The sequence below is a fragment of the Myodes glareolus genome, chromosome 4, assembly GCF_982192425.1.
Source record: "Myodes glareolus chromosome 4, mMyoGla1.1, whole genome shotgun sequence".
Classification (NCBI taxonomy): Eukaryota; Metazoa; Chordata; class Mammalia; order Rodentia; family Cricetidae; genus Myodes; species Myodes glareolus.
In genome coordinates, this window is record NC_142029.1 from 86,322,372 (window position 1) to 86,348,104 (window position 25,733).

At 48.6% G+C, this 25,733-nt stretch overlaps 1 protein-coding gene across 1 annotated transcript; it reads left to right on the forward strand.

Moving 5' to 3' along the window:
* Nucleotides 1-16,831: 16,831 nt before the first annotated feature.
* On the forward strand, nucleotides 16,832-25,294 carry LOC125388691 (taste receptor cell protein 1-like). The gene is made up of 12 exons (XM_085688600.2): nucleotides 16,832-16,874; nucleotides 17,653-19,016; nucleotides 20,518-20,579; nucleotides 21,725-21,876; nucleotides 22,041-22,171; nucleotides 22,497-22,561; nucleotides 22,872-23,011; nucleotides 24,185-24,309; nucleotides 24,401-24,459; nucleotides 24,547-24,692; nucleotides 24,916-25,012; nucleotides 25,174-25,294. The coding sequence occupies exons 1-12, from the start codon at nucleotides 16,832-16,834 to the stop codon at nucleotides 25,292-25,294; spliced, it is 2,505 nt and encodes an 834-aa protein (XP_085544726.2).
* The last annotated feature ends 439 nt before the right edge of the window (nucleotides 25,295-25,733 follow it).

Consider the following 25,733-nt stretch of genomic DNA (forward strand, 5'->3'; position numbering starts at 1 on the left):
CTATGGTTGGCTTTGTCAGGAAGCCCTTCTAGACAAGCAGAGCCTTTGCTTGGAGGCAGGGCCTAAGGCCAGGATACCCCACCTACATCGTTGCCTCCACCTCCTCTGAGTTGGCACCAGTCATTGCTCCTGTAATGGGTCTTCCCCTGTGCCAGACCCTGGGAAGCCTCACCAGAAGCTTCTCCTAGTCTGACAGTCAAATGAATATGGGGCACATCTTGGGGCCCTTCTTGACCAGGCTTGAAGAGCAGACAGCGGCCATCCCTCAAGGAGCTAATGAACCAAAGGGGAGTTCATTTCTCTGAAGCTGATTTCCTAAGACCCTTCTCCGGTGGAGCCAGGTAGTGCCAATTCCTTTTTTGTTGTTGCTTTTGTTTTTCGAGTCAGGGTTTCTCTGTACAGCCCTGGCTGCCCTGGAACTAGATCCGTATAGACCATACTGACCTCGAATTCAGAGATCTGCTTGCTTCTGCCTCTGAGTGCTGGGATTAAAAGCATGCGCCACCACTGCCTGGCATCAATTCCTTTTATTGGCAGTGGGGATTGGGGCCAGTCATGGAAGCTGGGTGTGAGGCATCGGCTGGTGGTCCGTGGGAGCCCAGGGTTCTGTTAGTCTGGGGAGACATACTGGGAGACGCTAGATTATGGTGGGGCTGGTAGTAGCTGTGTGTGTTTCAGGGATGGTTTTGTTCTGGGAAAACAAACCTTCTCTGGAGTCCAAAACTGGGCGGCATGGTTAGGCCTTCTGTAGCCTCCCCAGCCTTACAGCTTCCCCTGTTCCAGCTCTAGAAATGGTGCTTCAGCCCCTCTGACAGATAAGAGACAGTAGCCAGCTAGCTGCAGGCAGAAAGGAGGAAACAGTTGAGGTGAGTCTTGATGTTGGAAGACACAAGATTCTCTCCTGATCAGAGGTCTCATCTTGACCCATGAGATGAAAAGATAGGCCTTCAGCTATGTGGGCTCCAGAGCCCGTCTCTGTGATCTCCGCTATGGGCTCAGTGACTTAGGTTGCCCTGACCTACCCTGGGCTTCCCCTCTGCGGTGAAACCTGTGCTGGCTCAGGACCTAAACAGAAGGCTGCCATTTATTATTTGGTGAAATGTTTCTGTCAGCACTGAAATGAAACAGGGGAATAATAATGACCTTCGTGGTCTCAGAGTCTAGCTGCCACAGTCAAAGAGTCTTTGATCCTTCCAAATCTGAACGACTCCTTCCTTATATGATACTTATAGACACATTTCACTTCTCTGAGAATTACATTTTTTTCTGGAAAAAGATAAACCTACCATACAATCCAGTTCCTTCTGTACAGGAGAAAGGACTGGCAGGTGATAAATGAACTCATCCTTTAGAATAAGAAGAGCAGATTACAAATGAGGACAGCTGAGCAGGTGGTGAGCCGTGTTCTACCTGGGGGTAGGGTTTGCATTGGAGGGGTTCCCACTGGGAAGAAACCCTTTTTACAGTTAGGGCGAGTTTCTTTATAGCCAGGTGAGCTTCTCAGCATGTCATTTCATTCATGGGAAGGAGGGCAGCTCAGACTGAGAGGTATACAGTTCTAAGAGGTTGGTAGGAGCCGCTGTGCACACTCTTTCCAGTTGTGCAACCTCTGCCATGCGAATAGGGCTGTGCCAATCTGGTCCTACAAGTGATGGCAGCCTTGGTCTGGTTCCAGGACACGGGCTGCAGTTCTGTGCTGGCAGTTCCTCGCTTCCAGAAGCTAGAAGTTTGGGATTCCTGGACCATGTGTGTAAAGAGTCTCTCACAGGGATCCAACTAGTCTAGAGTTAATGACCTTCCCTCATAATAACCACGATTACAATTTCTATGCAGAAATGATCACAATACCTCATATCTGAAGACCATCAGACCTGATCACGCTCATTCAAAGGCCTGCGAACATTCCCTGAGTTATGCTAATCACGGTGTCATTATTTGCACTGATGGGACTGGGCAGACAAATTTGCTGATTGGCTCCATCTCAGTTCCCTCATGTTACTGAAGGTCCTCACAGACGACCAGTGCTGCAGGGTCCAAGTCCTGTGCGTCTCAATCAAGGCACAGCAGAGAAGTAGTGTGAGCACACACTGAGCAGAAGTGAGAGCCAGAGCAGCTCCAGCAGGCAGCACTCAGAGGCACACAGCGCCTTTTACTAAAGGCTACCCTCCTTTTTCAACCTAGGTCTCAATGTAATTATTCAGCCACAGATAAGGCTGAACTTCCGGGTTCCAGAGCCAGCGTGGGGGGACAAGCCCTCAGGTGTGACCCAGGTATGGTTGCTTCACCTATATATGACGCAGCCACGTGAGCCCTTGCATGCATGTGTGAGCTCTGTCATCTGTGCACATGCACTAGGACACGCCATCTTCAGCTCTCTCTCTGCACACTGACCTCACCAGGCCTGTACACCTTCCAAATAAATTCTGACACAAGTTGTGGTTAGAAACAATTCAATATGTTAAACTTTTTAAATTAGAACTGTTATTTAAATGGACCATAGCTAGTATTTAAAAACATAATAATACATATTTTTCTTAAAATCAAACATTCTCCTCAGTGCACACTTCTCCAGAACACTCTCCTCAGCAGAAACTTCTCTAGAACACTCTCCTTAGTGGATACTTCTCTAGAACACTGTCCTCAGTGTGTTCTTCTCTAGAACACTCTCCTCAGTGGACACTTCTCTAGAACACTCTCCTCAGCAGACACTTCTCTAGAACACTCTCCTCAGCAGACACTTCTCTAGAACACTCTCCTCAGTGTGCTCTTCTCTAGAACACTCTCCTCAGTGGACACTTCTCTAGAACACTCTCCTCAGTGGACACTTCTCTAGAACACTCTCCTCAGTGTGCTCTTCTCTAGAACACTCTCCTCAGCAGACACTTCTCTAGAACACTCTCCTCAGTGGACACTTCTCTAGAACACTGTCCTCAGTGTGCTCTTCTCTAGAACATTCTCCTCAGCAGACACTTCTCTAGAACACTCTCCTCAGCAGACACTTCTCTAGAACACTCTCCTCAGTGTGCTCTTCTCTAGAACACTCTCCTCAGTGGATACTTCTCTAGAACACTCTCCTCAGCAGACACTTCTCTAGAACATTGTCCTCAGTGTGCTCTTCTCTAGAACACTCTCCTCAGCAGACACTTCTCTAGAACACTCTCCTCAGTGGACACTTCTCTAGAACACTCTCCTCAGTGTGCTCTTCTCTAGAACACTCTCCTCAGCAGAAACTTCTCTAGAACACTCTCCTCAGCGGACACTTCTCTAGAACACTCTCCTCAGTGTGCTCTTCTCTAGAACACTCTCCTCAGTGGATACTTCTCTAGAACACTCTCCTCAGCAGACACTTCTCTAGAACATTGTCCTCAGTGTGCTCTTCTCTAGAACACTCTCCTCAGCGGACACTTCTCTAGAACACTCTCCTCAGTGTGCTCTTCTCTAGAACACTCTCCTCAGTGGACACTTCTCTAGAACACTCTCCTCAGTGCACATTTCTCTAGAACACTCTTCTCAGTGGATAACAGTTACTCTGAAAAACCAGAATTTTTCTCTAAAATTAACCCTTTTACCAGGCAGTAGTGTTGCACACCTTTAATCCCAGAACTCGGGAGGCAGAGGCAGGTGGATCTCTGTGTGTTCAAGGCCAGCCTGGTCTACAGAGTGAGTTCCAGGACAGGTTCCAAAACGCTTTAGAGAAAAGCCCTATCTCAAGAAACAAAAACAAAAAAGAACCTTTTAAAAGTCACTACATTTTTATTCCATGTACTCAGGCAACAGATAAAAGCAGTCAGCTGTGCCACATCTGTAATAAGCAATTGACATGGAACATAGCCTGAATTAAAGAAGAAGGAAAAGCCAGCTCTCTACAAACGGCTAGGTCACCAGTAAGCTTATTTCTTAGCGTCATCCTATTCACTTAGAGGCATAATTTGCAGAACAGGATGTAGTGGTTTGAATGTAATTGATTCTCATAATTTCACAGGGAGTGGCACTATTAGGAGTTGTGGCTTTGTTGGAGTGGGTATGGCCTTGTTGGAGGAAGTATGTCACTGTGGAGGTGGGCTTTGAGGTTTCCTATGCTCAAGGTAATGTTTAGTGTCTCAGTCAACTTCCTGTTGCCTACAAGATGTAGGACCCTCAGCTACTACTCTAGCACCATGTCTGCCTGAAAGCCACCATGCTCCTGGTGATGATGATAATGGACTAAACTTCTAAGCCTGTAAGTGAGCCACCCCCAATTAAGTGCTTTCCTTTATAAGAGTTGCCATGGTCCAGTGGGACAAAGATCTATCCCTGGTGCATGAGTTCGCTTTTTAGAGTCCATTCCATATGGTGGGAGCCCTGCTCAGCCTCAATGCAGGGGGGAAGGCTTTGTTGACTCCCCATGGAAGGCCTTACCCTTCCTGAGGAGTGGATGAAGCGTGGATTGGGAGGAGGTGGGGTGAGCAGGAGGAGGGGAGGGAGAGGAAACTGTATTTGGTATATAAAATGAATTTTAAAAAAAATTTAGAAAAAGAGCTGCCAGGTCACGGCATCTCTTTAGAGCAATAGAAACCCTAAGATACAAGATAACCAAATTAAATGAGCTTTTGACTTTTGGAAATATCCACAAACTCACTGCCATAGTCTGTATATACCTTCTAGACTTGAAGATGAGAGTGCAGGCGCTGGCCCTGGCGCTCCCTACCTGGGTAATGACTTGATTGTACTGTCAAGGCCACAGGTGAGCCTAAGTTGGAGAGAACCTCCTTCATCGAAGTCATCTCCTCCCAAAGAATCTGAGGGCTTGGGATACCACTTAAAAGAATCATTTGTTGACTTCACAGATACAAAACCAACTGTCAAGGGCACTGTTTGAATATTCTGAATAACTTTCCAAAGGTGTGTGGTTGATGACCGAGTATCCGACTTCCTCCTTTCATCAGAGACTATGGGAAGTTAGGGCATAGACTCTGAAATTAGTTTTTACTAAGAGAAAAACTGGATAAAAGACACGGTCAATTAACGGAACAAGCATGCGTGTCCCATACCAGTTGGGTGGCAGGCTTGTGTACAGGCTCCCTTGGTCACAGCATCCTCGTATGTGGATGTGGGAGACATTGAGGGCAGAGTGATGGTTGCTTACCTCTCTGTTGTTTGAGACATTTAGGAGGTGGGTGTGGACGCTGAGATCCTCCACTGGGCAAGAGAAGCCATCCCTTGGCACGTGAGACATGAAGAGTAATTCATCTTTAGATAAGGAATGTTTTCCCTAGTTTGGCCAAAATGACCAGAGCTGGTCAGACCTACACAGGCAGAGCCGAGAGGTCTAAACAGCTGGAGGCAGAAGCAGCAGATATCTGTCCCATGTATCCTTGTGACAGGGCTAGCTCGAAACCTACTCTGGTGGGATGGTACTCCATCCAACGGAACGACTTGAGCCCAGGGAAATTTAACCCATTTTACTCAAGCATTTAATTTTTTATAACCAATTTTTATATACCTGATTTTGAATATTATTTAACACTAAACTTTAAGTCCATTTTAAACTTATTGTTCTTTAGTTGCTTTAGGCTTAATTTTGACAATACACACGGAATACTATATAATGGAAAATAAATATCGGCCCCTCCCTCCAAGCTTGTCTCTGTAAATGATTACATTTTACTTAGTATTACTACATAGTTCTGAGCACATTAGATAATTCCATCACTTATAAGGTAACTGACAAGAAACATGCATGTCTTAATTACCTTTAACAGTTTATAACAAATTGGTACCTTTTTTGTTTGTTTGTTTTTTAAGACAGGGTTTCTCTTTGTAGCCCTAGCTGTCCTGGAACTCATTCTGTAAAGCAAGCTACTCTCAAACTCAGATATCCGCCTGCCTCTGCCTTCCCAGTGCTGGGATTAAAAGCTGTGCCACCACTGCCCAGCTCAAATTGTCACCTTTTATAAAGTTAGGATTTTTACAATTTTATACCTAATAAGTTTGAGCCTTAAAAATAATAATTCTTGAATTAAAGATTGTTTAGTATCAAATGAAAATTTTAAACCATAAATGTGGTCCAGAGGGAAACAGGGAACCTTATTTTTCTGATCCTTATATAGTGTACCTTTACAAAATGTCAGTTTTTTAATATGACTTGTAACATCAAATGCTAAGGTTTAACAAAATTAGCATAAGCATAAGTGAGTAGACATACCTCGTTAAGTCAGATTGTGTTGGCTTGAATAGACCATTATAAATTTCGGAATTTATAGGACTTAATCATCAAACATATTACATAGACCTTGCTCACGGTTTTGCCCTCATCTGTTATTTTTAGAAGAAAATTCATCATACACAAAAAAATCCATCCTAATTCAAAATATCTTGGAGACTTACTATGGCCTCCTTAATACAGGGAAAATAAAATGAAGCCAACCAACTTGAAGACCTGGTGTTGCCTCCTTAGTCTAATAACAGGAAGATACAATGATAAACAGAGGACTCAATGGGTCTAGTTGTTTTAGGGGCACTGCTTTGATTGATTTATACCACATGGTCATCTTAACCAAGATGGTGGTGGTCACATGGCATGCCTGTTTTGAACTTTAACTTTAGTAAAGATGGTAGCTGTGTCACATGGCTACCAAGACGGCAGCAAGCCATCTGGTTGCTATTTACTCCAAAGTGAGCCTAGGTCATCAGGCAATATTATATAGTAAATATCAAGCTCCCTGAAGAGACACTATTCCTCTATACAGCTGCCCTTACATGATCTAATGCCATGCACAATGCATTAAGAATGGGAAACTTATTTCGACCAGACGTCTTGAATGGGGCACCAATGGAGCACTTTAGAGTTTAGCCACTTTAGAGCTGTTTTGAAAGTGATTGCCTCTTTTGAACTATTTCTGAGCAGTTGTTTTATAATATGCATCATTTACATGTCAGGCGCATTTGTATCTCACATATGAAGGAAAATCAACAAACTTTGAGTCTTACATGGAGGGATCTTTGAAGAAATATCTGGAACAGCTGGGGGATCCCAAAGAGAATGCTGGCCAGCTGGAACCAATTCCTTTCTCCGATTAATAGCTGAGACTTCATGTTTTATTGCTATCCTGGAAAACCAGCAACTCATGTCACAGATAATGGCTATGAAGGCAAGATCCTTCTCTGATATTCAAATAATGGCATTATGATTCTGTGGACTCAGAACAATTTCAATCAACTGCAGAAATACATTAAGCTATATTATGTAAAGTTCTCTATAAAGATGTATTTGTAATGGTTGAAGAAACATTGAAAATTGCAGTTGATTTATTTCAAAATGGTTCCAGAAGAAACAGAAACAATGCTCTGTCTGGAAACGTAGAAGAAGCCAACACTGACCAGAAGAGCTCAACCCAGAGACTGACAGCGTTTTCAGATGGTCTCCAACTAAGACGACTGGGGGAGCCCAGGGGCTGGCTCCACCCCATACTCTGATTCAGGAGTGTGAGGGTAGAATTAAAACTAGATCTCTGCTAAGTCGCCAAGCGGTGCTAATGCAGTTGGTCCGGGAGGCTAACTTGGTCCAGAACTACGGTGTTAGCCAGGTTTGCCTCTACCGCACCCCCGGTACCTCACCCCTGTTCACAGCGAGTGAGTGTCCCTGCTTCAGCACACGTCAACATGCATCAATCAGCACCTCCGTGTGGTCAGGTCTCACTGCCATCCGACAGTGAGTTCTAGAACCCTGTTCTAAAAATCTCCCCTCTAGAGCCACTTCTACATTATCCCGATTGGATTTCCCCAGAGAGAAGCCTGAGATAAAGTTGCTGGGTTCGAGCAGCTCGTTCACCTTTCCACTTCAGGGGAAGTGGCGAGACAGTACCAGGAATGAACCAAGGGCCTCCAACATGCTAATACTCCACTAGTGAACTGCAACCTTGACACCTTTTCTTCAGGTTTGGAAAAAAAAGGTTGCACTAAGTTACCCACGCTGGGTTCGAACTTGTGATCCTTCTGTCTGTACTACTGTCCTAGGCTCTAGCTGCTTTCCGAGGGATAATATCAGAGGAATGAGGAGAGGGTCAAAGGCAACAAAAAAGGAAAGGCAACACAGAGTGTACTGAAGCTTGCCCTGTTCCGTGGTGTGTCAGGGACCAGCCTCAACAAAAATACCTCTTGCCTGGGTAGGGGCGTTGGGATTTAGAAATATAGTAGAGAATACAAAGACACACAAAAAAAATTAAAACAGAAAAACATAGAATAGTATCAGGAGGGAGTTCCAGTGAATACTGAATCACCCACACTTAATTTCCAATTACTTAAAATATCCCTGACCCCAAAAGGTAGGAGTAAGACGAAAAGGTGCATTAACATAATACAAGGAAATGAACAGACCAGTTGAAGGTTGCTGGCTACATCCATAGTTAAACATTCTGTTGCTAGAACAAAACAAGTTACACTCACACCCTAGACCAAAACATTCTGTAGTCAAACCACTCTCTGGGTGGAATCCAACGTTATCGCCTTAAGGGAACTGGACCTTAGTTGGATCCTTATGCTTTTGTTTGAAGTAGAAACATATTTCTGAAATACAAGGTCTGGCTATTAGCCATACCTGTTGGCAATAATCTTGAGAGAGCAGAATTCTCTGATCTAAACTAGGTGGGACCTTTGTTTGAGGTAGAAACACAATAACTTTGAAGGATTAAAGATAAATTCCAACTCTCTGACCTTTGGTCAATGTGAAAATAGGCTCACATTTTTGGGCCTCCACAGGGGTGCCAATCCTGTGAGGTCCTCTTCAGAGTATCTCTCTAAGCACTTATCAGTGGCTTCCTGGCCTCCACTGACTCTGGGTTACACACAAGAATAACTGACTCACTAGCCCATTTCCACATGTACTTCCACTGATATTTCTAGGGCACACCTGTTTGCAGGATGAATGCAATTTTCCAGTCTTGGACCAACCTCCAAAAGAGACTGTGATTGCTGCAGACCAAAGAAAACCATCCGGTGAGTAGCGCTGACATTCATCACAGTCATATGGGAAATCAAACAAGAATCAGGAAGATGCTTTGCATGAGAAAACACAGTGCACTGGGCACAGCCATGTCCTCAGGAGCCCAGCTTTCCTGTATCAAACAAAAAAGATGCATATTTAAATCAGAGGTGTTTGGTGTAAAAGAAAACTTGCCAGAAATGTTCATGCACACTTTTGATCCCAGCACTTGAGAGGTGCAAGCAAATGGATCTCTGTGAGTTCAAGGTCAGCCTAGTCTACATATTAAGACCCTGTCTCAAAAATAAATAAATTTTAAAATTTAAACACAAAATGTGCCTTTTTGCTAGGCTTGGGGTACAAGTCTGTAATCTCAGCACTTGGAAAGCTGAGGCAGAAGGAATGCAGACCAGGTCTCTATAGCAAGATCATGTCTAAAAGAAGGAAGAAGTGGTGATGGTGAAGGTGGGGAGGGATAGGAACAGGGGACGAGGGAAAGAAAGGTGGCTTTAACTTCCTCTGAAAAGGACAGGTCCATGAATCCAATAGCAATAATACTTCCAGTTCTGAAACTTTGGCAATTGTCTCGTGTGTGTGTGTGTGTGTGTGTGATGTGTGTGTAATATATGTGTGTGTGATGTGTGTGTGTAATATGTGTGTGTGTGTGTGTGTATTTATACATATATAAAAGTTTTAGGCCAAACTAGACATGATCTCAAAAAAAAAAAAAAAAAACTGAACGAGAGCTGACCATGATGGTGTTCACCTTTGACCCCAGCATAATGGAGGCAGAGAGTGCTGTGAGTTAGAGGTCGGCCTGGACAGAGAGGCAGAGAGACACAAGGCTCTGGGGTCATCTCATCACTGAGTGACATGTCTTTCAAGCTTTAGTGTTTTGGACTGCAAGGCAACTGCAAGCTTAGGACAATCACTAGACAGCTTTAGGCACACAGAAGAAGTCTGGGGCAGAACAGTGTAATAGCCAACGCTAAGATACCTCAGTGCTTTTCTTGCTCTCCCTCTAGCCTTTAGTAGGATGAGGTGGGTTTGGAGTCACAAGTTTTAGACACACATCACTTGAGTTATTAGCGTGTCTACATGCACAGGCAAACATGTGACAAAAGTAAAGGAAACACATAAGACAAAGGCAGGGGTCCTAAGTCTTGTCTTCATTCTTGTTATCTGCAGGCCCAAGAGGCATTAATGTCATTTAGTTTCTAAATACCTGTTCAGGAATATTTGCACTTAGCAGAAGGCAAGGAAATTATTAAAAACTCCTTGGGGTCATATCAAAGTTCAAAATCAAGGTCAGAGATTGTTATGGTAAAAGTTAAATTGTTTCAAATCCCTGAGTGGCTGCAGCAGGCAACAGGACCATGCCACAGGTCCCTGAAGTGGCAGCAGGCAGTGGGCAGCAGGTCCCAAGATCAGCCAGTCCCAGGCAGGGATGGCACAGTTCCCCAAGTGGCTGCAGCAAGCCATGAGTCCCAGGCAGGAAGTCTGGTGGATAAGAGATCTCAATGGGGTAGCCAGTCCCAAGAGGATAGACAGACAAATGGGCACACCACGAGACCACACCGCAGGTCTCTGAAGGTGGCTGGTCCCAGGCAGGGAGCCACGCGGTAGGCAAGAGACAGAGACATGGATAGGCATACCATGCAGAGTAAGGTTGGACATTTATTTAGTTGGTTATGGAAAGGGAAGAGGAGAATGGGGACAAGGAGAGAGAGAGAGAGAGAGAGAGAGAGAGAGAGAGAGAGAGAGAGAGAGAGAAACAGAAGGGGAGTCATTGGGAAAAGGGAGAGACAAAAGTTTCCTCTTTGAGAGGGAGACAGAAAGGAAAAGACTTGGGCTGCAAGCAGGAAGGAAGATCTGCCTGCCTTAGCAGATGGGGGAGGGAGTGGACAGGGCTTGTCTCTTAAAGGGACAGGACAGACCATTACAGGGATAGTGGTTCAAACCTGTAATCCCAGTACTTGAGAGCAGGGGCAGAAGCAATGTGCTGAGGTCATTCTCAGTACATAGCAAGTCCAGAGGCTAATCTTAGATACCCAATAGCCTGTCTCAAAACAAAACAAAAACTGCCAAGCACAATCAGCCTTGCTTGTGACCTTTGCTACATGGGAAGGTGAAGAGGGAGATTGAAAGTACAGTTCTGACTTGGGTTATAGAGTGGGTTCAAGGCCAGCCTGGGCAACTCAAGGAGAACTTGCTTCAAAAATAAGAAAGTAACCTGGGTATGGCATCTCACAGTTGAAATCACAGAACTTGGGAGGTGAAGGCATGAAGACTGGGAGATCAAGGCTATCATCAGCAACATATTGAGTTCCAGGCCAGCCTGGACTACAATGGGGAACTATCCCAACCAAAAACAAACAAACCTTAATTTTAAGACAGGGTCTCAGGTCGGTTGAATTCCTGATTCTTCTGTCTCCACCCCTCAGTGACTGAGACTGTAGTTTTGCACCACCATGCCCAAAATGATTGAATTTTCTTCTAACACACACACGCCCAGACAGTAAGGGAAAGTTGGCAGGCCAGGTGCCAGCCTATAAGAAAAGAGCAGGAAGGGTGTAGCATGATTAATAAAAACCCAGAGACAGATATTGGGGTCCAACCAGAAGGTCAGAAAAGCAAAGCAGGGGGCTGGAGAGATGACTCAATGGTTAAGAGCATTGCCTGCTCTTCCAAAGATCCTGAGTTCAATTCCCAGCAACCACATGGTGGCTCACAACCATCTGTAATGAGGTCTGGTGCCCTCTTCTGGCCTTCAGGCATACACACAGACGGAATATTATATACATAATAAATAAATAAAATATAAAAAAAAAGAAAAGCAAAACAGTCAGCCACTGGCTCTTACCTCTACCTCAGTCCGAAATGGCGACCCTGCCTTCAGGAATCCTCAGAATAGGACTGTGTCTTAGAGCTGTCTCCTCCCATCTTATAGTCCTCTCTAGTGCTGGGATTAAAGGCGTGTACCACTACTACCCAGTTTCCAATGCAAACTAGTGTGGCTACTTGGATTAAAGATGTCACCACTGTCTTGTCTGTAAGGCTGACCAGTGTGGCTGTTTTACTCTCTGATTAGGCAAGCATTATTTATTAAAATACAAATGAAATATCACTACAGAAGGGGACGCAGAAGCTCCTTTGGAGGTACAGAGCAAGTCTTGGGTTGGAGCACCAGCAGAACACCATTATTCCTCAGTGGAACAGAATCTCATGGGGCGAAAGACGGGCTAGGACACCCTGATGATAGCCAGACATCCTGCCTAGCTCAGTAACACCAGTCACTTGACCTAGCTGCTGGCAGGGCTCATGGAAGGCTTCTAGCTCACACAACCAGCTTAGAAGACGGGATGATGAACTAGAAAGCTAGATGAGAAGATGGCAGGATGTGAACCAAAACCCTTCCTGGACCCCGGAGGATCCATAGCTTGAACCTTAAGATCAACAGGGAACCAAAGATTGGGGAGTTCTGGGATTGTAGCTTCCTTCATTTGTCTGTACACAAACAGACGTGCGCGCGCGCGCGCACACACACACACACACACACACACACACACACACAATGACTCCATTCACACCTTTGCCTTTACCTGTTGGGCCTCATTCTTGCTGTTCCTCCTGCCTGGAACTCTTGTCCTAGAAGCACAATTGGGTAGATGACAAATGATTAGACAGTCTTTCTCATTCTCTCTCTCTCTCTCTCTCTCTCTCTCTCTCTCTCTCTCTCTCTCTCTGTATGTCTCTGTAGCAAGAACATGGCTAGGGCATGTGAGAGGAATCAGGCAGGTTCTGGCCTGGGATTGACCAGTACTGAGGCCTCTAGTACCACATGCAGAATTCAGAACTAGAAAGAGGCCCGGCAGGGTCCTAGGCACCCTACTCTTTCCTGCCTGGTCTTCAGAGGACCCACTAGTCCTGTCCTTGTTGGGTTGAGCTTCAGGATGCCTGTCATAGTATCCTCTCTGGTGACTAAGACGGCATCCAGGGACTAAGGTCTCATAAGTCGTGAAAGATTTCATGCCATTCTTCCTCAGACTGTGGGCTAGGAGCCAGGAAGATGGTATCAGGAGGGGAAGCCCAGTTTGGTGCCCCATCCCTGTAATCAGGAAGGTTCCTGCTGGAAGATGTTTAGGCAAAGCCGAGCATCTGCTGGTCCAGCTGCCTGTGTGCCTAGGTAAATGTCTACCTAGCTTGGACCCCACCCCCAGGAGGTTCCACCATACCTACTAACCCCTCTCAAGACCCTTTGAGTATAGGCACACTCGTCGAGCCAGGAACACGGGAAGCCTGTACAGTATCTTCTCCTTCCGAAGGTACCAGGTAGGATACAGGCTGTGGGAACCCATGACTTAGTCACCAGGGCAAGCAGTCTCCCCAGCACTTGGCTGTACTAGGTACCAGAACAGGATAGTTCTAGGGTGGGTGTCAGGCTACGGAGCTTTAAGGCAAAGGGAACCCTGCTAGAGAGCCAGAGAGTCCTTACTGGAAGATCAAAGTCGACCCATAAGAAAAAGGGTATTGAACACTTGGGCTAGACCCTGGCACAGTCTAGCACTTATGGATCTTCTAGCTCTTTTGTTGACATTTTGTTAAATTGGTGGGAGGCCGGATTCCATCTAACTTACTCCGTGTGTTGGTGGCATTGCATCTGGCTGGGGACCAGAGTAGGCAGGGAGAGCAACACCCTGCCAGGATTAAACTTGCCTACCCCTGCTCCACAGTGAGCGCAGACACTTGTCACAGACTGAGAACTGATTCTGGCTAGAGATTAGCTCTCATCTTTCATACATGCTGAATCCCGATTTCACTCCCTTCCTACTGGGGCTTGGACCTGGAGTCTTTGCAAAGTAAATGCTAGGTAAGAACTCTACTGCCGAAGTATACCCCTAGTCCTCTCTTTTACTTACTTTTGAGACAAGATCTTGATAAGTTCCCTAGGCAGGTCTTGAATTTACAATCTTCCTGCCTTAGCCTCCTGAGAGCTAAGCTTCCAAGCCTGCAGGTCCAGACTGGTTTGGTCTCATTTACTTACTTACTTACTTACGTTTTAGACAGGGACTCACTATGTAGACCAAGCTGGCTGCCTTCAAACTTGTAATAATCCCCTGTCCTCTGACTTCTAAGTGCTAGGATTGAAGTGTGTATGTGCCACACGCCTGGCTCGCTAGACAGCTACAGCTTTTCTCACTGTGGCTCAACAAATTAACTTCTCCAGTTTGAGGGTTTGAGCCCAGTCTGGCCTGGAGGGTGCCAGAGGGGCAGACAGGAACCCAGCATCCTGAAGTGTGAGTAGGTCTCCCTCTTTATAATAGAGCCATCAGAAACAGGATCTTCCTCAGCCCGAGACTGCTGGGAAAGCAGTAGTCCTGCCCACCAGAAACAAATGGAGCAAAGCTCCATCCTCCTCCTCGAGGGCAGAGGCATCTTGGCAGCACCAGGGACACCAAGTAAGACCTAGGCATTCAGGGAACACAAGTGAGTTTGGAGAATAAAGGCACAGACATGTGTTTACAGGATTGGGGACAGGCCGTGGGGACTGGCGGAGGGCAACTTCAGGGAGAATGAGCATGGGGAACCAGGATTACAGGTGGGAGCTGTCAGAGCCAAAGTCGTCTCCTCTTCCTGGGAGGCATCTCTCCCATAGCATCCCTCATCCTCCAGGGATGGCAGGGAAGAGGCAGCAGCCCCCTGGGAAACAGCAGAGTAATGGCCTACAGGTAGCAAATGTCTAAGAAGCCAAGAGAACAGGCTGGGTGAGAAGGCCTGTAGAATGGTGGATATGTGACTTCGGGTAGAACTGTGCCATGTGTGATGGATTCCCCTCTTAGAAAACATTTCTAGTAGCTGTGTCTGTTGATACAAGGATCTAATCCCAGATAATAGGGCAGCTGAAGCAGGAAGCTTGCAAAGTCAAGAACTGTCTAGGTTATAGAGTGATTTCAAGGCCAACCTGAGCCACTGAGTGAGACCATGTCTCAAGATTTAAAAAAAGAAAACTTAAAGGGCTGGGAATATAACAGGCAGCGCCTTTGTGCAACGAGGCAAAGTCCTACTTCAACAGTCAGTTGAGCAAAATAAATAAATAGACAGACGACACCTTCAGGTAGGGAGGGGTATGCCCAAGTAGAAGGAGCTGGGGGTTTGTAGGATCCTGGCTGGGACTCCCCAGCCCAGTTGCTAATGAAGGATTCCCTCCTTCAGGTTCTGGTTATTTTCTCCCCATCCAGGTTCTACTGACCAAGAACAGTACTGACCCCTAGGAGAGGGTTGATCCTACAGAGCCCAGGACACCTGAGGGCCAAAGGCTGCCGAGCCTCTAGTAGTCCCTAAGAGTTAGAAGGCTAAGACCTGAGCCTGTTCCCTGTTTATCTCTGATCCAGGGGTGCTAAGAAGTTCAAGGCTGCTTAGGCCAGTCTCCAGCAGTGTGGGTGGACATGTCCTGGCTTTTTTTTTTCCTGTAATAATGACTGTGACCAAAAGCAGCTATGGGAGGAAAGGGTTTATTTGACTTCTGCATTACAGTCCATCAGACAAAGCAAAAGCTGAACTCAGGGTGGGAACAGAGAGGCAGGAACTGAAGTGGAGGCCGTGGAGGAAGGCTGTGCACTGGTCTGTTCTCCACAGCTTCATCAGCCTGCTTTCTAATAAACCCCAGGACAACCTGCCCAGGCCTGGCACCACCCACATTAATCATTAATCAATAAAATGTCCCCAGAGGTTTGCCTAAAGATCAATATTATGTATTATGGAGGCTTTTTCTCAGTTGAGATTACTTCTTAGACGGCTCTAGCTTGTAACAAGTTGACAAAAAAAAAAACAACATAAAAAAACTAACTGAAGCTAGAAAGGAGTCTAGGAAGAACCCTGCTACCCAAAGCCCCGCCACCTCCACATCCCTAGTACAAGGCTCTGGCCAGAACTCTAGGAAGGACCACTGGCATGAATGGGGCTATCTATCGTGATCTGCTATGATCCAGCCCCTCCCTGTCTGATAGAATGAAAGCTGGGGCAGGGGATTTGAGTGGAAGCTCTCTCTCTCTCTCTCTCTCTCTCTCTCTCTCTCTCTCACACACACACACACACACACACACACACACACACACACACAGCTCCCACACCACAGTTAGCACCTTGCTACCCTCACACCCATCTCTGACTACCTCTGACCTTACAACCCCCACCACCAAAACACCACCGACTCTCCCTCCTCACCTAGACAAGAAAGGACACTCCTCATGCATCACAGTTCCAGGAATTGACCTGACTGGGGTGGTGAGAGAATAAGAAACGACAGACACTGTCACCTGCCCAGAAAAGCTGGGGTCGGGAGCACTGGGCTCTCTAATAGAGAAGCCAGAGTACCTCAGCATGTTTATTATATACAGTTGAACAGGGAGGTGGGCTCACTGCTTACAAGCTGAATCGAGGAGGTGGGGTTAATGCACACAGATAAACAAGAAATCAGGATTATTATATGCTACTGAACAAGGAGGCAGGTTTAATAAATCCCAGGAGAAGCAATCTGTAGGAGAGCCTCGCCGAGAGAAGGTTTTGCCATTTCCCATGGGGCTGAGACACTGGCGCCCCTCACACGGCCATGATCATGTCAACGGCATGCATCCACTCAGGACTTCACTCGCTCATGGCTTCCTCCATGCCCACAAGGACATTAACTCTGGACAGATACTGGCATGAGGGGACAGCTGGGTGACGGGGATAGAACTCAGGGCATCTCACATTTTAGGCAAGAGCTCTATACCGAGTTCTATCCCAACCTGATGAGTTCTGTCTTTGCAAAGAACATCATTGTGTCTGTCGCCTGACGTTGCCTCCTTCGAAGTCTTGGCAGGAGCGTACAGCATGGACAAGCGGTGGTTTCCTGCAGCAGGAATTCTCTTGGCCAGTAAGTGAGTAGGGAAGGGCAAAGGGAGCTTGGTACCCTCTCCCCATCACCTGCTTACTTAGTAGGGAAGGGCAGAATCCTTCTCTTCGGTGAACTCCCAGAGTCCCACCTCAGGGCTTGCGTTCATTTTCTTCACATTTGTCTGGCCTTGACTGAGGGAAGCTTGGGAAAGATTGGAGACCTCAGGTTCCTTGAGAGCTCTCAGGGTCACCTGCTTGGAGCGCTATACACACATAGGTAGGCTTGGCGTTAACCTCAGAACCTTCAGAGATTTTCCACATATATGCTCCATCACCCAGTCAGCCCCCAAGAAGAACCCCGAATGCAGGAGCATGGTCAGGTCACAGTCTCACCCACAATGGAGAAGCAGACAGTATTTTCAGTACCATCAGGCTAGTCTGGGCCTCAGACGTGGTTCGAATAGAGTAGACAAGACTCTCAACTCTTGGCAACCAGTTGGGCCTGGGAGACTTCTTCTTGGGAAGGTCCTTGACATGGAGTTTGTTAAGAGGGCAGAAAGACAAATCCTGAAGAGGTGTCCCATTGCCCTCACAGGGTCCATTCCTGGGCTGGCTAACACAGGAATGCCTTTACCTCCACCCAGGACCATGTCACGGAGGGAAGATAAGTGACTAACTTCGTGGTTTGGGGCCTAACAAGGCCCAGGTATTACTCTCAGGCACCTAAGTGAGCAAGATGTGACAGGGTGAGATCTGAGAGGTTAGGGGTCAATCCTGCCCACCCGACACTGGAGAACCAGGCCTGTCTTGCTTTGCAGCCTTCCTGGTAGTCTCGGCTTCTACCCTGGCCCTTCTTTCTACGCATGAAGACCTTAAGGAACTTCCTTCAGCCCCTGGCATATCTGCTCAGCAAAGTAGCAGCATCCTGAACATCCTAACAGAACCTATTGGCGGCATTATCTCAGTTGAGAAGAATTCAGAGGCCCTGGAGAAGAGGGCAGGAGCCCTTTCTAAAGGGGCAGCAGGAGGCCAGGAGGCCCCCTCAATGTCTGGCCCCTTAGGAAGTACCAGACCCTCAGAGAGAGGCATACCCAGCCCAATCCCCTCAGTCCTGACCACATCTGCAGTCCATAGAACTGCTGATTCTCAGCCAGTGTCCTCTGTGGCTGACCCTGTAGAGGAAAACATGGCCTCTGGAGCTCTAGAAACAATTGCTATGTCATTGCCACAGCCTTCTCCCACACATGGATCTGAGAAGAAGTTCAGCAAGGTTCCCAAGTTGTCTTGGATAGTTCCTGCCTCTGCATCGCTGGAGACAAGCGTTGCACCTAAGTCAACATGCCATCCAGTCAGAGTGTTCCCTTTCCCCATATTTTCTAGAACTCCATGCCTGTTCCAGAACACCTTCAGTCCCACTGCGTGGAGGAAAGGCCACTCCAGGCCAGAGGCAACCCCATCTGAGGCTCCCAGGAGCTCCTCAGGACTGCCTAACTTTCCAAGGATGCCTAACACACTGAAAGCCACAGAGCTCCGGCTGCCTGCATCTTCAGGAGCATCCCGGCTGGGCCTGCCCTCCCAAGCCTTTACAGTGGGCTCTGGGTCAGCTGAAAACACTGTAGCTTTGGCCACAGACTCAGTATCCAGTGGTGCTTCTGTGCTGCTATTGCCCTCAGCAATGTCACCTTCACATCCATCTTCCCCCTGCTCCTCACCCTCCTCACCTTCATCCCCACCGCCTGCATCTCTGCCATTCTTCCCATCACCATCCTCAATCCCGGCCCCAATTTCCTCTGTCACCAGGGACCCTCCCAAATCTTCTGTGTCTGTGACTGCACCCTCCACTACAGACTCTTCCACTAAAACCTCAAACCTTGCACCCCTACAACCCAGCCACCCTGGGCCATGGGTTCCTACCAGCCCGAGCCACCTGCTCACCTTCTCCCTCACCCCCCGTAGCTCTGGCTCCACAAAGTTATCTGAAGGTGCTGCTGCTTCCCTCTCCCCTACCCTGCCTCACCCTGGCCAAGATGTGTCTTTGCAGGACTTGAGTTTCTCCACTCCAGGACCTAGTCATGTGATTCACTCTGTGACCTTCAGGATCAACAGTGACCGCTTCACCACAGCTGACTGGAACCTGGTGGCCCTGAAGAGCCAGATGTTGGAGAGGTTTATCTGCTACCAGGTGTGGCACCTGCTCGCTGGGTAGAAGGGTGTGGATGAAGACAATCTTTCCTACTCTCCTTTCCTTCTGAGCATGCCAGGCACAGCACAACACACACTATACGGGTCTGGGCTCCTAAGAGCAGCTGGACACAAAATAATAAAATCTAACGAGTGCCAGGCAGTGCTCCCGGGAAGTCTGAGGAGAGGTTAGGCAGAAATACTTCTTAAAAGTCATTACGGAGGGAAAACCTCACAGTGGGGGAGGCCTCATCTACCAGAAATAGAGCAGGTTCTTGCAGTGCAGCTGCTGGTTTTTTATCAGCACACAGCCTTGTCTAGGAGTAAAAGGCCCTGGCAAAGTGAGGTACAGTTCCTGCCTCAATTCTGGAACCAGGGTCAGGGCATGCATCCTGGAAAGGAACTGCCATTTCTTACCTGCCATTCAGGGCATAATTTCCTGCCCACGGTTGAATGGTTCATTTCTTTAAGCACAGTACTTAGGTCTAATGGTGACCAAATTATAATCGTGGCAAGCTGTGGGAAGCAATATAGGAGGTTAGCAAACTGCTGGGCAATGTGCCTTGAGCACACTGGGTGACCGACCACCCTACCACAGCAATGGATCCTCTTTTTCTTTCTTTTTTTTTTTCTAGTCTGTTTGTTGTTTTGAGACAAGATCTCACTATGCAATATGGCTGGCCTGGAACTCACAATGTAGACCAGGCTTGCCTGGAACTCCCAGAAATCCATCTGCCTCTGCCTTCCAAGTACTAGGATAGCCCTCTTTTTGTTTTTCTGAGCTTTTTTTCTTTTCTTTTCTTTTTTTTCTTTTTTGAGACGGGTTTTTATGTAGCCAAACATGGCTTTCAAATGATCCTTGGGCATTCCTCTCCAAAGTGCTGTAAGGCTCAATGTTACCACATCTGGCCTGGTTGTGGTTTTTATGTCTATTTGGTTGATTGGGGTCTTTTTTGTTGTTGTTGTTTTCATCTGTTGCTTGAATTTGTTTGTTTGCTTGAGAAGGTCCCCAACATATTGTCAGGCCAGGCTAACAGTGAACCTGCCTCAGCTTCCTAAGTGCAGGGACCGAAGGCATGGACTCCCACACCTGACAGTGGGGAGCATTTTAACTGGAGTGGAGAGAGGGGAGCCACATCAAACAGTGAAGAGCTTCCCAAGCACAGGGCAGAGGGAACACTGTCTGGGGGAACCCAAGTCGCAGAGGGGCTGGCAAAGGACTCTATGGTAAATGAGGATGGGAGTGGCAGCCCAGGCTGGCAGCTGGCAGGATGCAGAGCCAGGGTGACGGGATTACCGCAGTAAAACCTGCACATGTGCCCTGGACAGATGGATTCCACTTAGGATCTCAAAGTAATCACAAGCCTTGGGTTACCAAAGGGGAACAGCCCAGGAAAGGCCCAGCTGGACCAGGATCTGGGATGAGACCACTTTAGAGGCCAGGGCGGATGGAGGGACACAAGGCAGGGGTGGGCAGGCTGACTCCCATGTTTCTGCCTTAGCTCCAGCTTATCTATGATGAGGCCTTCTCCAGCTTCAAGAATGTCAGCGCCCTGCTGTTTCGGTGAGTGTGGTTCTCAGTTGAGCTATGCTGTTAGTAGCTGTAGCCTAGGCTGCTCAACCCTCCTCAAGTGACCAGGAACACCCTGGCCCAGATGGGTGGGGAAGAGGCCCACATCTGTTTCTGCTACCAGTGGGACTGCATGACCTCAGTTGGCCTTCCTGCTAGTTCCTAATTCCAGCTGTTGGGGGTGGGCAGTGGTAACAAGATTGTGAGAAGACAGGCAAAGAGTGCATCAAGCTACTTATTCTGGAGACAGGGTCATGTAAATGAGATGCAAATAAATGTAAATCCTTGGGTGGAACTCTCATTCTGGGCTGCTAGAAAAGTGAATTGCCTTCAGAGTTGGGGTGGGCAGTAGCTAGGCCATAATTCCAGCTGCTTCAAAATCGGTTTCCCTTTTGCTGAGTGGTGGTGGCACACATCTCAGCACACAGGCGGATCTCTGTGAGTTCGAGGCCACCCTGGTCTACAGAGTGAGTTCCAGAATAACCAGGGCTACACAGAGAAACCCTGTCTTGGGGAAAAAAAAAAAATCCTTTTTTACAAACTGAAGTTCATGTCTGTGCCTTCCCTGCCCTGAGCCTGTTTTTATCTCCCCGGCTCTGGGACTGTACAGGTGCTCACGTGAAGGGCAAGTGGTATTACAGATTCTGATGTTGTTTCCAGGTCTCTCCATGAGAGCTGCCTCCCCTCTAGGCTTCCCTCTCTCTAGAGCCTCCTACCTGAATTGCAGCTGAAGTTTTTCCTGTGTCCACTAGACCTTCTGAGAGCTCCCAGCCAGCTCTGGCCTCTTTGAGTAACACCTTGGTCCAGTCTTTCCCCTGACCAGATTCCCAGTGTCTCTGTGAGAACCAGTTCGTTGAGGAGTTCAAGGGAATTCACTTTAACCGAGCATCTGCTGTGCGCTCACCTCCCTGCATCCTTCAGGCCTCACAGGAGCCCTTTTCCAACAGGAGTTTATCCCCATTTACCAAGGAGCCCCAGCACTGCAGGGGTCATGTGACTACCTCAGTCATGTGACTGCTTCAGTCCTGCAGGGCGGTTCCTCTCTGCAGTTATGAGCTGTCCTGTAGGCTTCTCTCCTTCAGCACACTGCCTTCCACAGCAGCCAGGCCTACCTTCTCCCCACTGGCCTCCTCCTACAGGCCTGATTCTACCGAAGTGCAGGCCTCCCTCGTGTTTGGTCAGCCGGATCCCTCAGCCCTAGAAATTCTCTGGACTTTATACCGCAAAGTGAAGGCCTCCAGGTGGTTGCTTGGGCACCTGTCCCTGACTGACAACAGCCTCTCCTCTGATGGTGAGTCTAGAGCAACGCCTGCCCCATGTCTCCTCACCTGATCATGGAGGAGGCTGGCTGGGTTCCTTGGAGGGAATCCGACTCAGTCTACCCAAGCCCTGAGTAGGCCATGGAGGGAAAGGTGGCTGTTCCAACTTCCCAGACCGCTGTATGTGGCTCCGCAGGGTACAACATAACAGACCTCTCCCGGGAAACTGTCAGCATCAGCTTCACCCTCATGAGGCCCTTCCTGCCCCAGCTGCTTCTGCCGAGTTCTCAAGCTTTTATCCTGTTGGAGAAGCAGGTCCTCCCACTGGTGAGGTGTCCTCTCCCTGCCTCCCTTGTCAGCAGGCCTATACAGCTGCTAGTGATAGATGCAATGATGCCCAGTGAAAGCAGCGCCAGCTTGGCATTTACGGGAAGGCAAGCGTGGAGGGAACCCAGCCCTGCCCTGGGGGGAAGCTGGCCGAGGAGGAGAAAGCTCCGAGAGAAGTCAGTGGCCAGGTTGTCACCAGATATCCCTGCCCAGGAGACCACACTAGAGATGGCCCTCGGGTCCTTATCTAGTGTCTGGCCCCACCCCATCCTGGGCCCCAGAACAGGCACCTCCAAAGCAATCTGACCTCCAGGGCTTCCTATAGGTCACCCCTGAGGTGTCAAGATTCTACAAGGCTGATCCCCAGGACCAGCCCCTCCTCCTGTTCAGGTAGGTTTAAGTATCCCATCCAGTATGCCCAGTCCTTCAGCCACCATATCCCCACTTACCCAGCCTACTTGGCTGCTCTCTTGGACACACATCACTAGGGAAGCTCCACCCCTAACCCAAAGTCAGGAGATACAGGTGTAGGCTGGAGACAGCCAATAAGGACCTTGTCTAAGCGGGCTTGAGCCTGCCTCCTAGAGCTCTGCTCTTGGAGGTGGGAACAAAGGGGGTATACTTAGGAGCTCAACGCTTGCTTCTAGAAGCACATACTGGCAAAGAGCCCATGACTCTGCACTCTCCCATCCTTCTCCAGCAACGTGAACGAGTGGGTGAGCATTTACATGGAATACAAGTTCAAGAGCCCCGTCCCCACCCACCTCCAAGGCCTCGCTAGTTACTTAGCCCATCACATAACAGACCCCACCCTCCAGAAATCCAGCATGGTGGCCAATGGTGAGTGATCTCGGGCCCCATGTATGGCTCTGGGTCTGCCTCTCTCTCCAGGCCTCCCTGCCCCCTCTGAGAAGGAACGGAACTCTCGATAACAAAGCTTGTGTGCCAGCCCATAGGGAGAAAGTGGGCCCAGAGCTCTGTGGGAAACCTGGGCTAGAGATACCAGATGGTCCAGTCAACTCTCTGTCCTCCCTTAATCCTTAATGCGCCTAGAGAGGAGACAGCAATGGGTCAGCTCTATTACCAGGGTCAGAATGGCGTGAAGACTGTCCCATGGAGTCTCCGAGAGGAAGATTTGAGCAGGCTTGTACATCCACGCTGGAGAAATCCAAGGTCTCTCAGTCTCCTGAAGCCACCACCTGGAGCTGTTCTGGGGCGGACCTTCAGTCTAGGAATGCAGACTCACCTAAAGGCTGTCCCGGCCACCTCTGTAGTCTTTCAGATTGAGTTACCGTCTGGTGGGCTACGCTCTGTAGCTCCCAGAGACAGGGCCTTGGTTTGGGTCCCTGCCCCATCTTTCTCAGAGTTGACTTTCAACATATGATGTGCCTGCCCCATCAGCGCTGACCCTCAGAGACCCATCATCCCCTTAGCAGACAGTGGGACAACCCACTCCTCTTCAAGTAGGACTGTGCTATGTATTTCTGTAAGTCATTACAGAGCCCCTCCGGGGAGATCAGGGATTATAAAGAACCAGCAGCCAGTAAGATCTCCTGCTGTGAAGTCTGAGATCACAGACCATTGCTCTTAGACAGACTAGTAGAGCATGGGCTGGCAGGTTACCACAAAGGGTTAGAGAGTTAATATCTTTTGCCCTTTGTGGCTCCTAGCTCCTCCCTTATAGGGAGAACACTGCCCGCCCTCCAAGGCATGTCACAGCAAGTGAGCTGGCTGTGTTCCGGTACAATTTCATATACAAGCAAGCATGGAAATTGTGCATCAGATTCTTTTAATTCTATACAATTTCCTACTGCTGACATTTCTCATCCACTTAAAGACATAAGTCCATCTTACCTCATTAGTCTAACCAAAGCAGGCAGCCAAGATGGGCCCTCTGACCAAGTGCGCTTACCACTAGACAGAAGCAATGGGTTTGGGCCAGGGTGTGGTCCTACCCCAGAGCCCTCAGACGGGAGTCTTGGCTGCTGTCACCATCTCACCCCATCTCCTTAGGCAAGAAGGCAGAGCTGGCACTTTATGAGACATGGCTCCTGATCCTGGATCACCCCTTCATCAAGGCCTTGGACAACAAGACTAGTTCTGAATCCCAGGAGCTTCGTGGCCTGCTGACAAAATGGGTGACTGAGGGGATGGAGGCGAGGAGAAAGGGTGTGTGGCTGGCCTAGGCTATGCAGCCCGGTGACACTCTCCGTTGTCTTCTGACCTCAGCTGACCTCAGTCCTCCAGCCGCTGCAGAACTTTGGTCAAGTCGTGGTGGAAGAATTCCAGTGAGTCTTCAGTTCGGATCCTGGGGCTGGAGGAGAGGGTCTCTCTGCATCTCTCCAGCCCCCTGAAGCCTGTCATGATCCTCCCAGGCAGGAGCCACTGGCTGCCAAAGTGCAAGCTGCCTTCTTTGGAGCTGCACCTGCCCAGGCCATCATTCAAGACTGCATACACCAAGCCCTGAGTTTCCTGCAGGAAGCAGAGGGTCTCCAGTTTGAGATGTTCATCCCAGTCCTTGGTCAGTGCCTCTCTCTCTGCTCATGTCCTCCATCCCTCTGCTGTCTCTGGTCTTGCTGTTTCTGCCATGCTGCCCATTCCTCCTGCACACAGCATTGCATGGTCATGTTTGCTCTTACCCTTCCTGTGAGACCGGCTCAGAGCATCCTGGGACAGTCACCAGGCCTGAAGTCTCTGAGGGCTTTGAGGATGGAAACACACTCAGCCTTTCCGTTCTGTTCCAGGCATACCCAGCTCCAGGGCCTCCAGAGGCCCCAGCCGTGGCTTCATGCCGAGCCTCCAGCTCATTACCTCTCTCCTGGTCCTGGTGAGTCTGGCCAGGCAAGGGCTCCTTCCGGAGAAACAGGTTGAGCCTTTGAGACCTTAACTCAAAGGGTCAGCAGCCTGCTATCCACCCGAATCTGAGTTCTCTTCCACGCCAGCTAGAGTGACATGATTTCCACCGGGGGCTTAGGTTTGACCCCATGACTGCGCCTCCATAGTTCAGACTGGAGGACTGAAGCCACACCACAGCAGTGGCTGTGCCACACAAGTGTGGAGGCTCTGCTTCTGCCAGGCAAGCAGACGCTGGTCACCCTGGCTGGCCTCCGCATGATCTCCTAACCTTCTCCATTCACATAACGGGGTCTACCTGCCCTGCCTTGGGCAGAAGCCAAGGGGTGGTCATGATGACTCCTTCCAGAAGCCACTTGAGCTCTGGGCATGGGCGAGGGTGACAAAAGCCGAGCTTTGTCCACAAGGGGAGAACTGGGGCAGAACATGAAGATGTGTCAAGCGGTAAGGATGCTGTCAGTGAGCACCCCTGGCCCTAGACCAGGTCCCAGATACTGCCAACTCGATTCCTGCCTGCCCTCCACCATGGCCCAAGGCCAGCAAGGAGGGGGAAGGCAGCACCAACCAGCAATTATTTGAGTGACAGTTCTCTCACCATGTAGCCCAGACTGGTCTTTACTGCATAGCCCACACTGGCCTCAGGTTTGCAGTGGGACTCCTGCCTAAGCTCCAACAGTAGGAATACAGACAGACATGTACTACCATGCTC

Bases quoted from the DNA above. Each gene is read 5' to 3' on its own strand.
- LOC125388691 (XM_085688600.2), top strand. From the start codon at position 16,832: ATGGACAAGCGGTGGTTTCCTGCAGCAGGAATTCTCTTGGCCA. The intron at 21,877-22,040 runs GTGAGTCTAGAG...GTGGCTCCGCAG, and splicing joins CAACAGCCTCTCCTCTGATG to GGTACAACATAACAGACCTC. The intron at 23,012-24,184 runs GTGAGTGATCTC...CCATCTCCTTAG, and splicing joins ATCCAGCATGGTGGCCAATG to GCAAGAAGGCAGAGCTGGCA.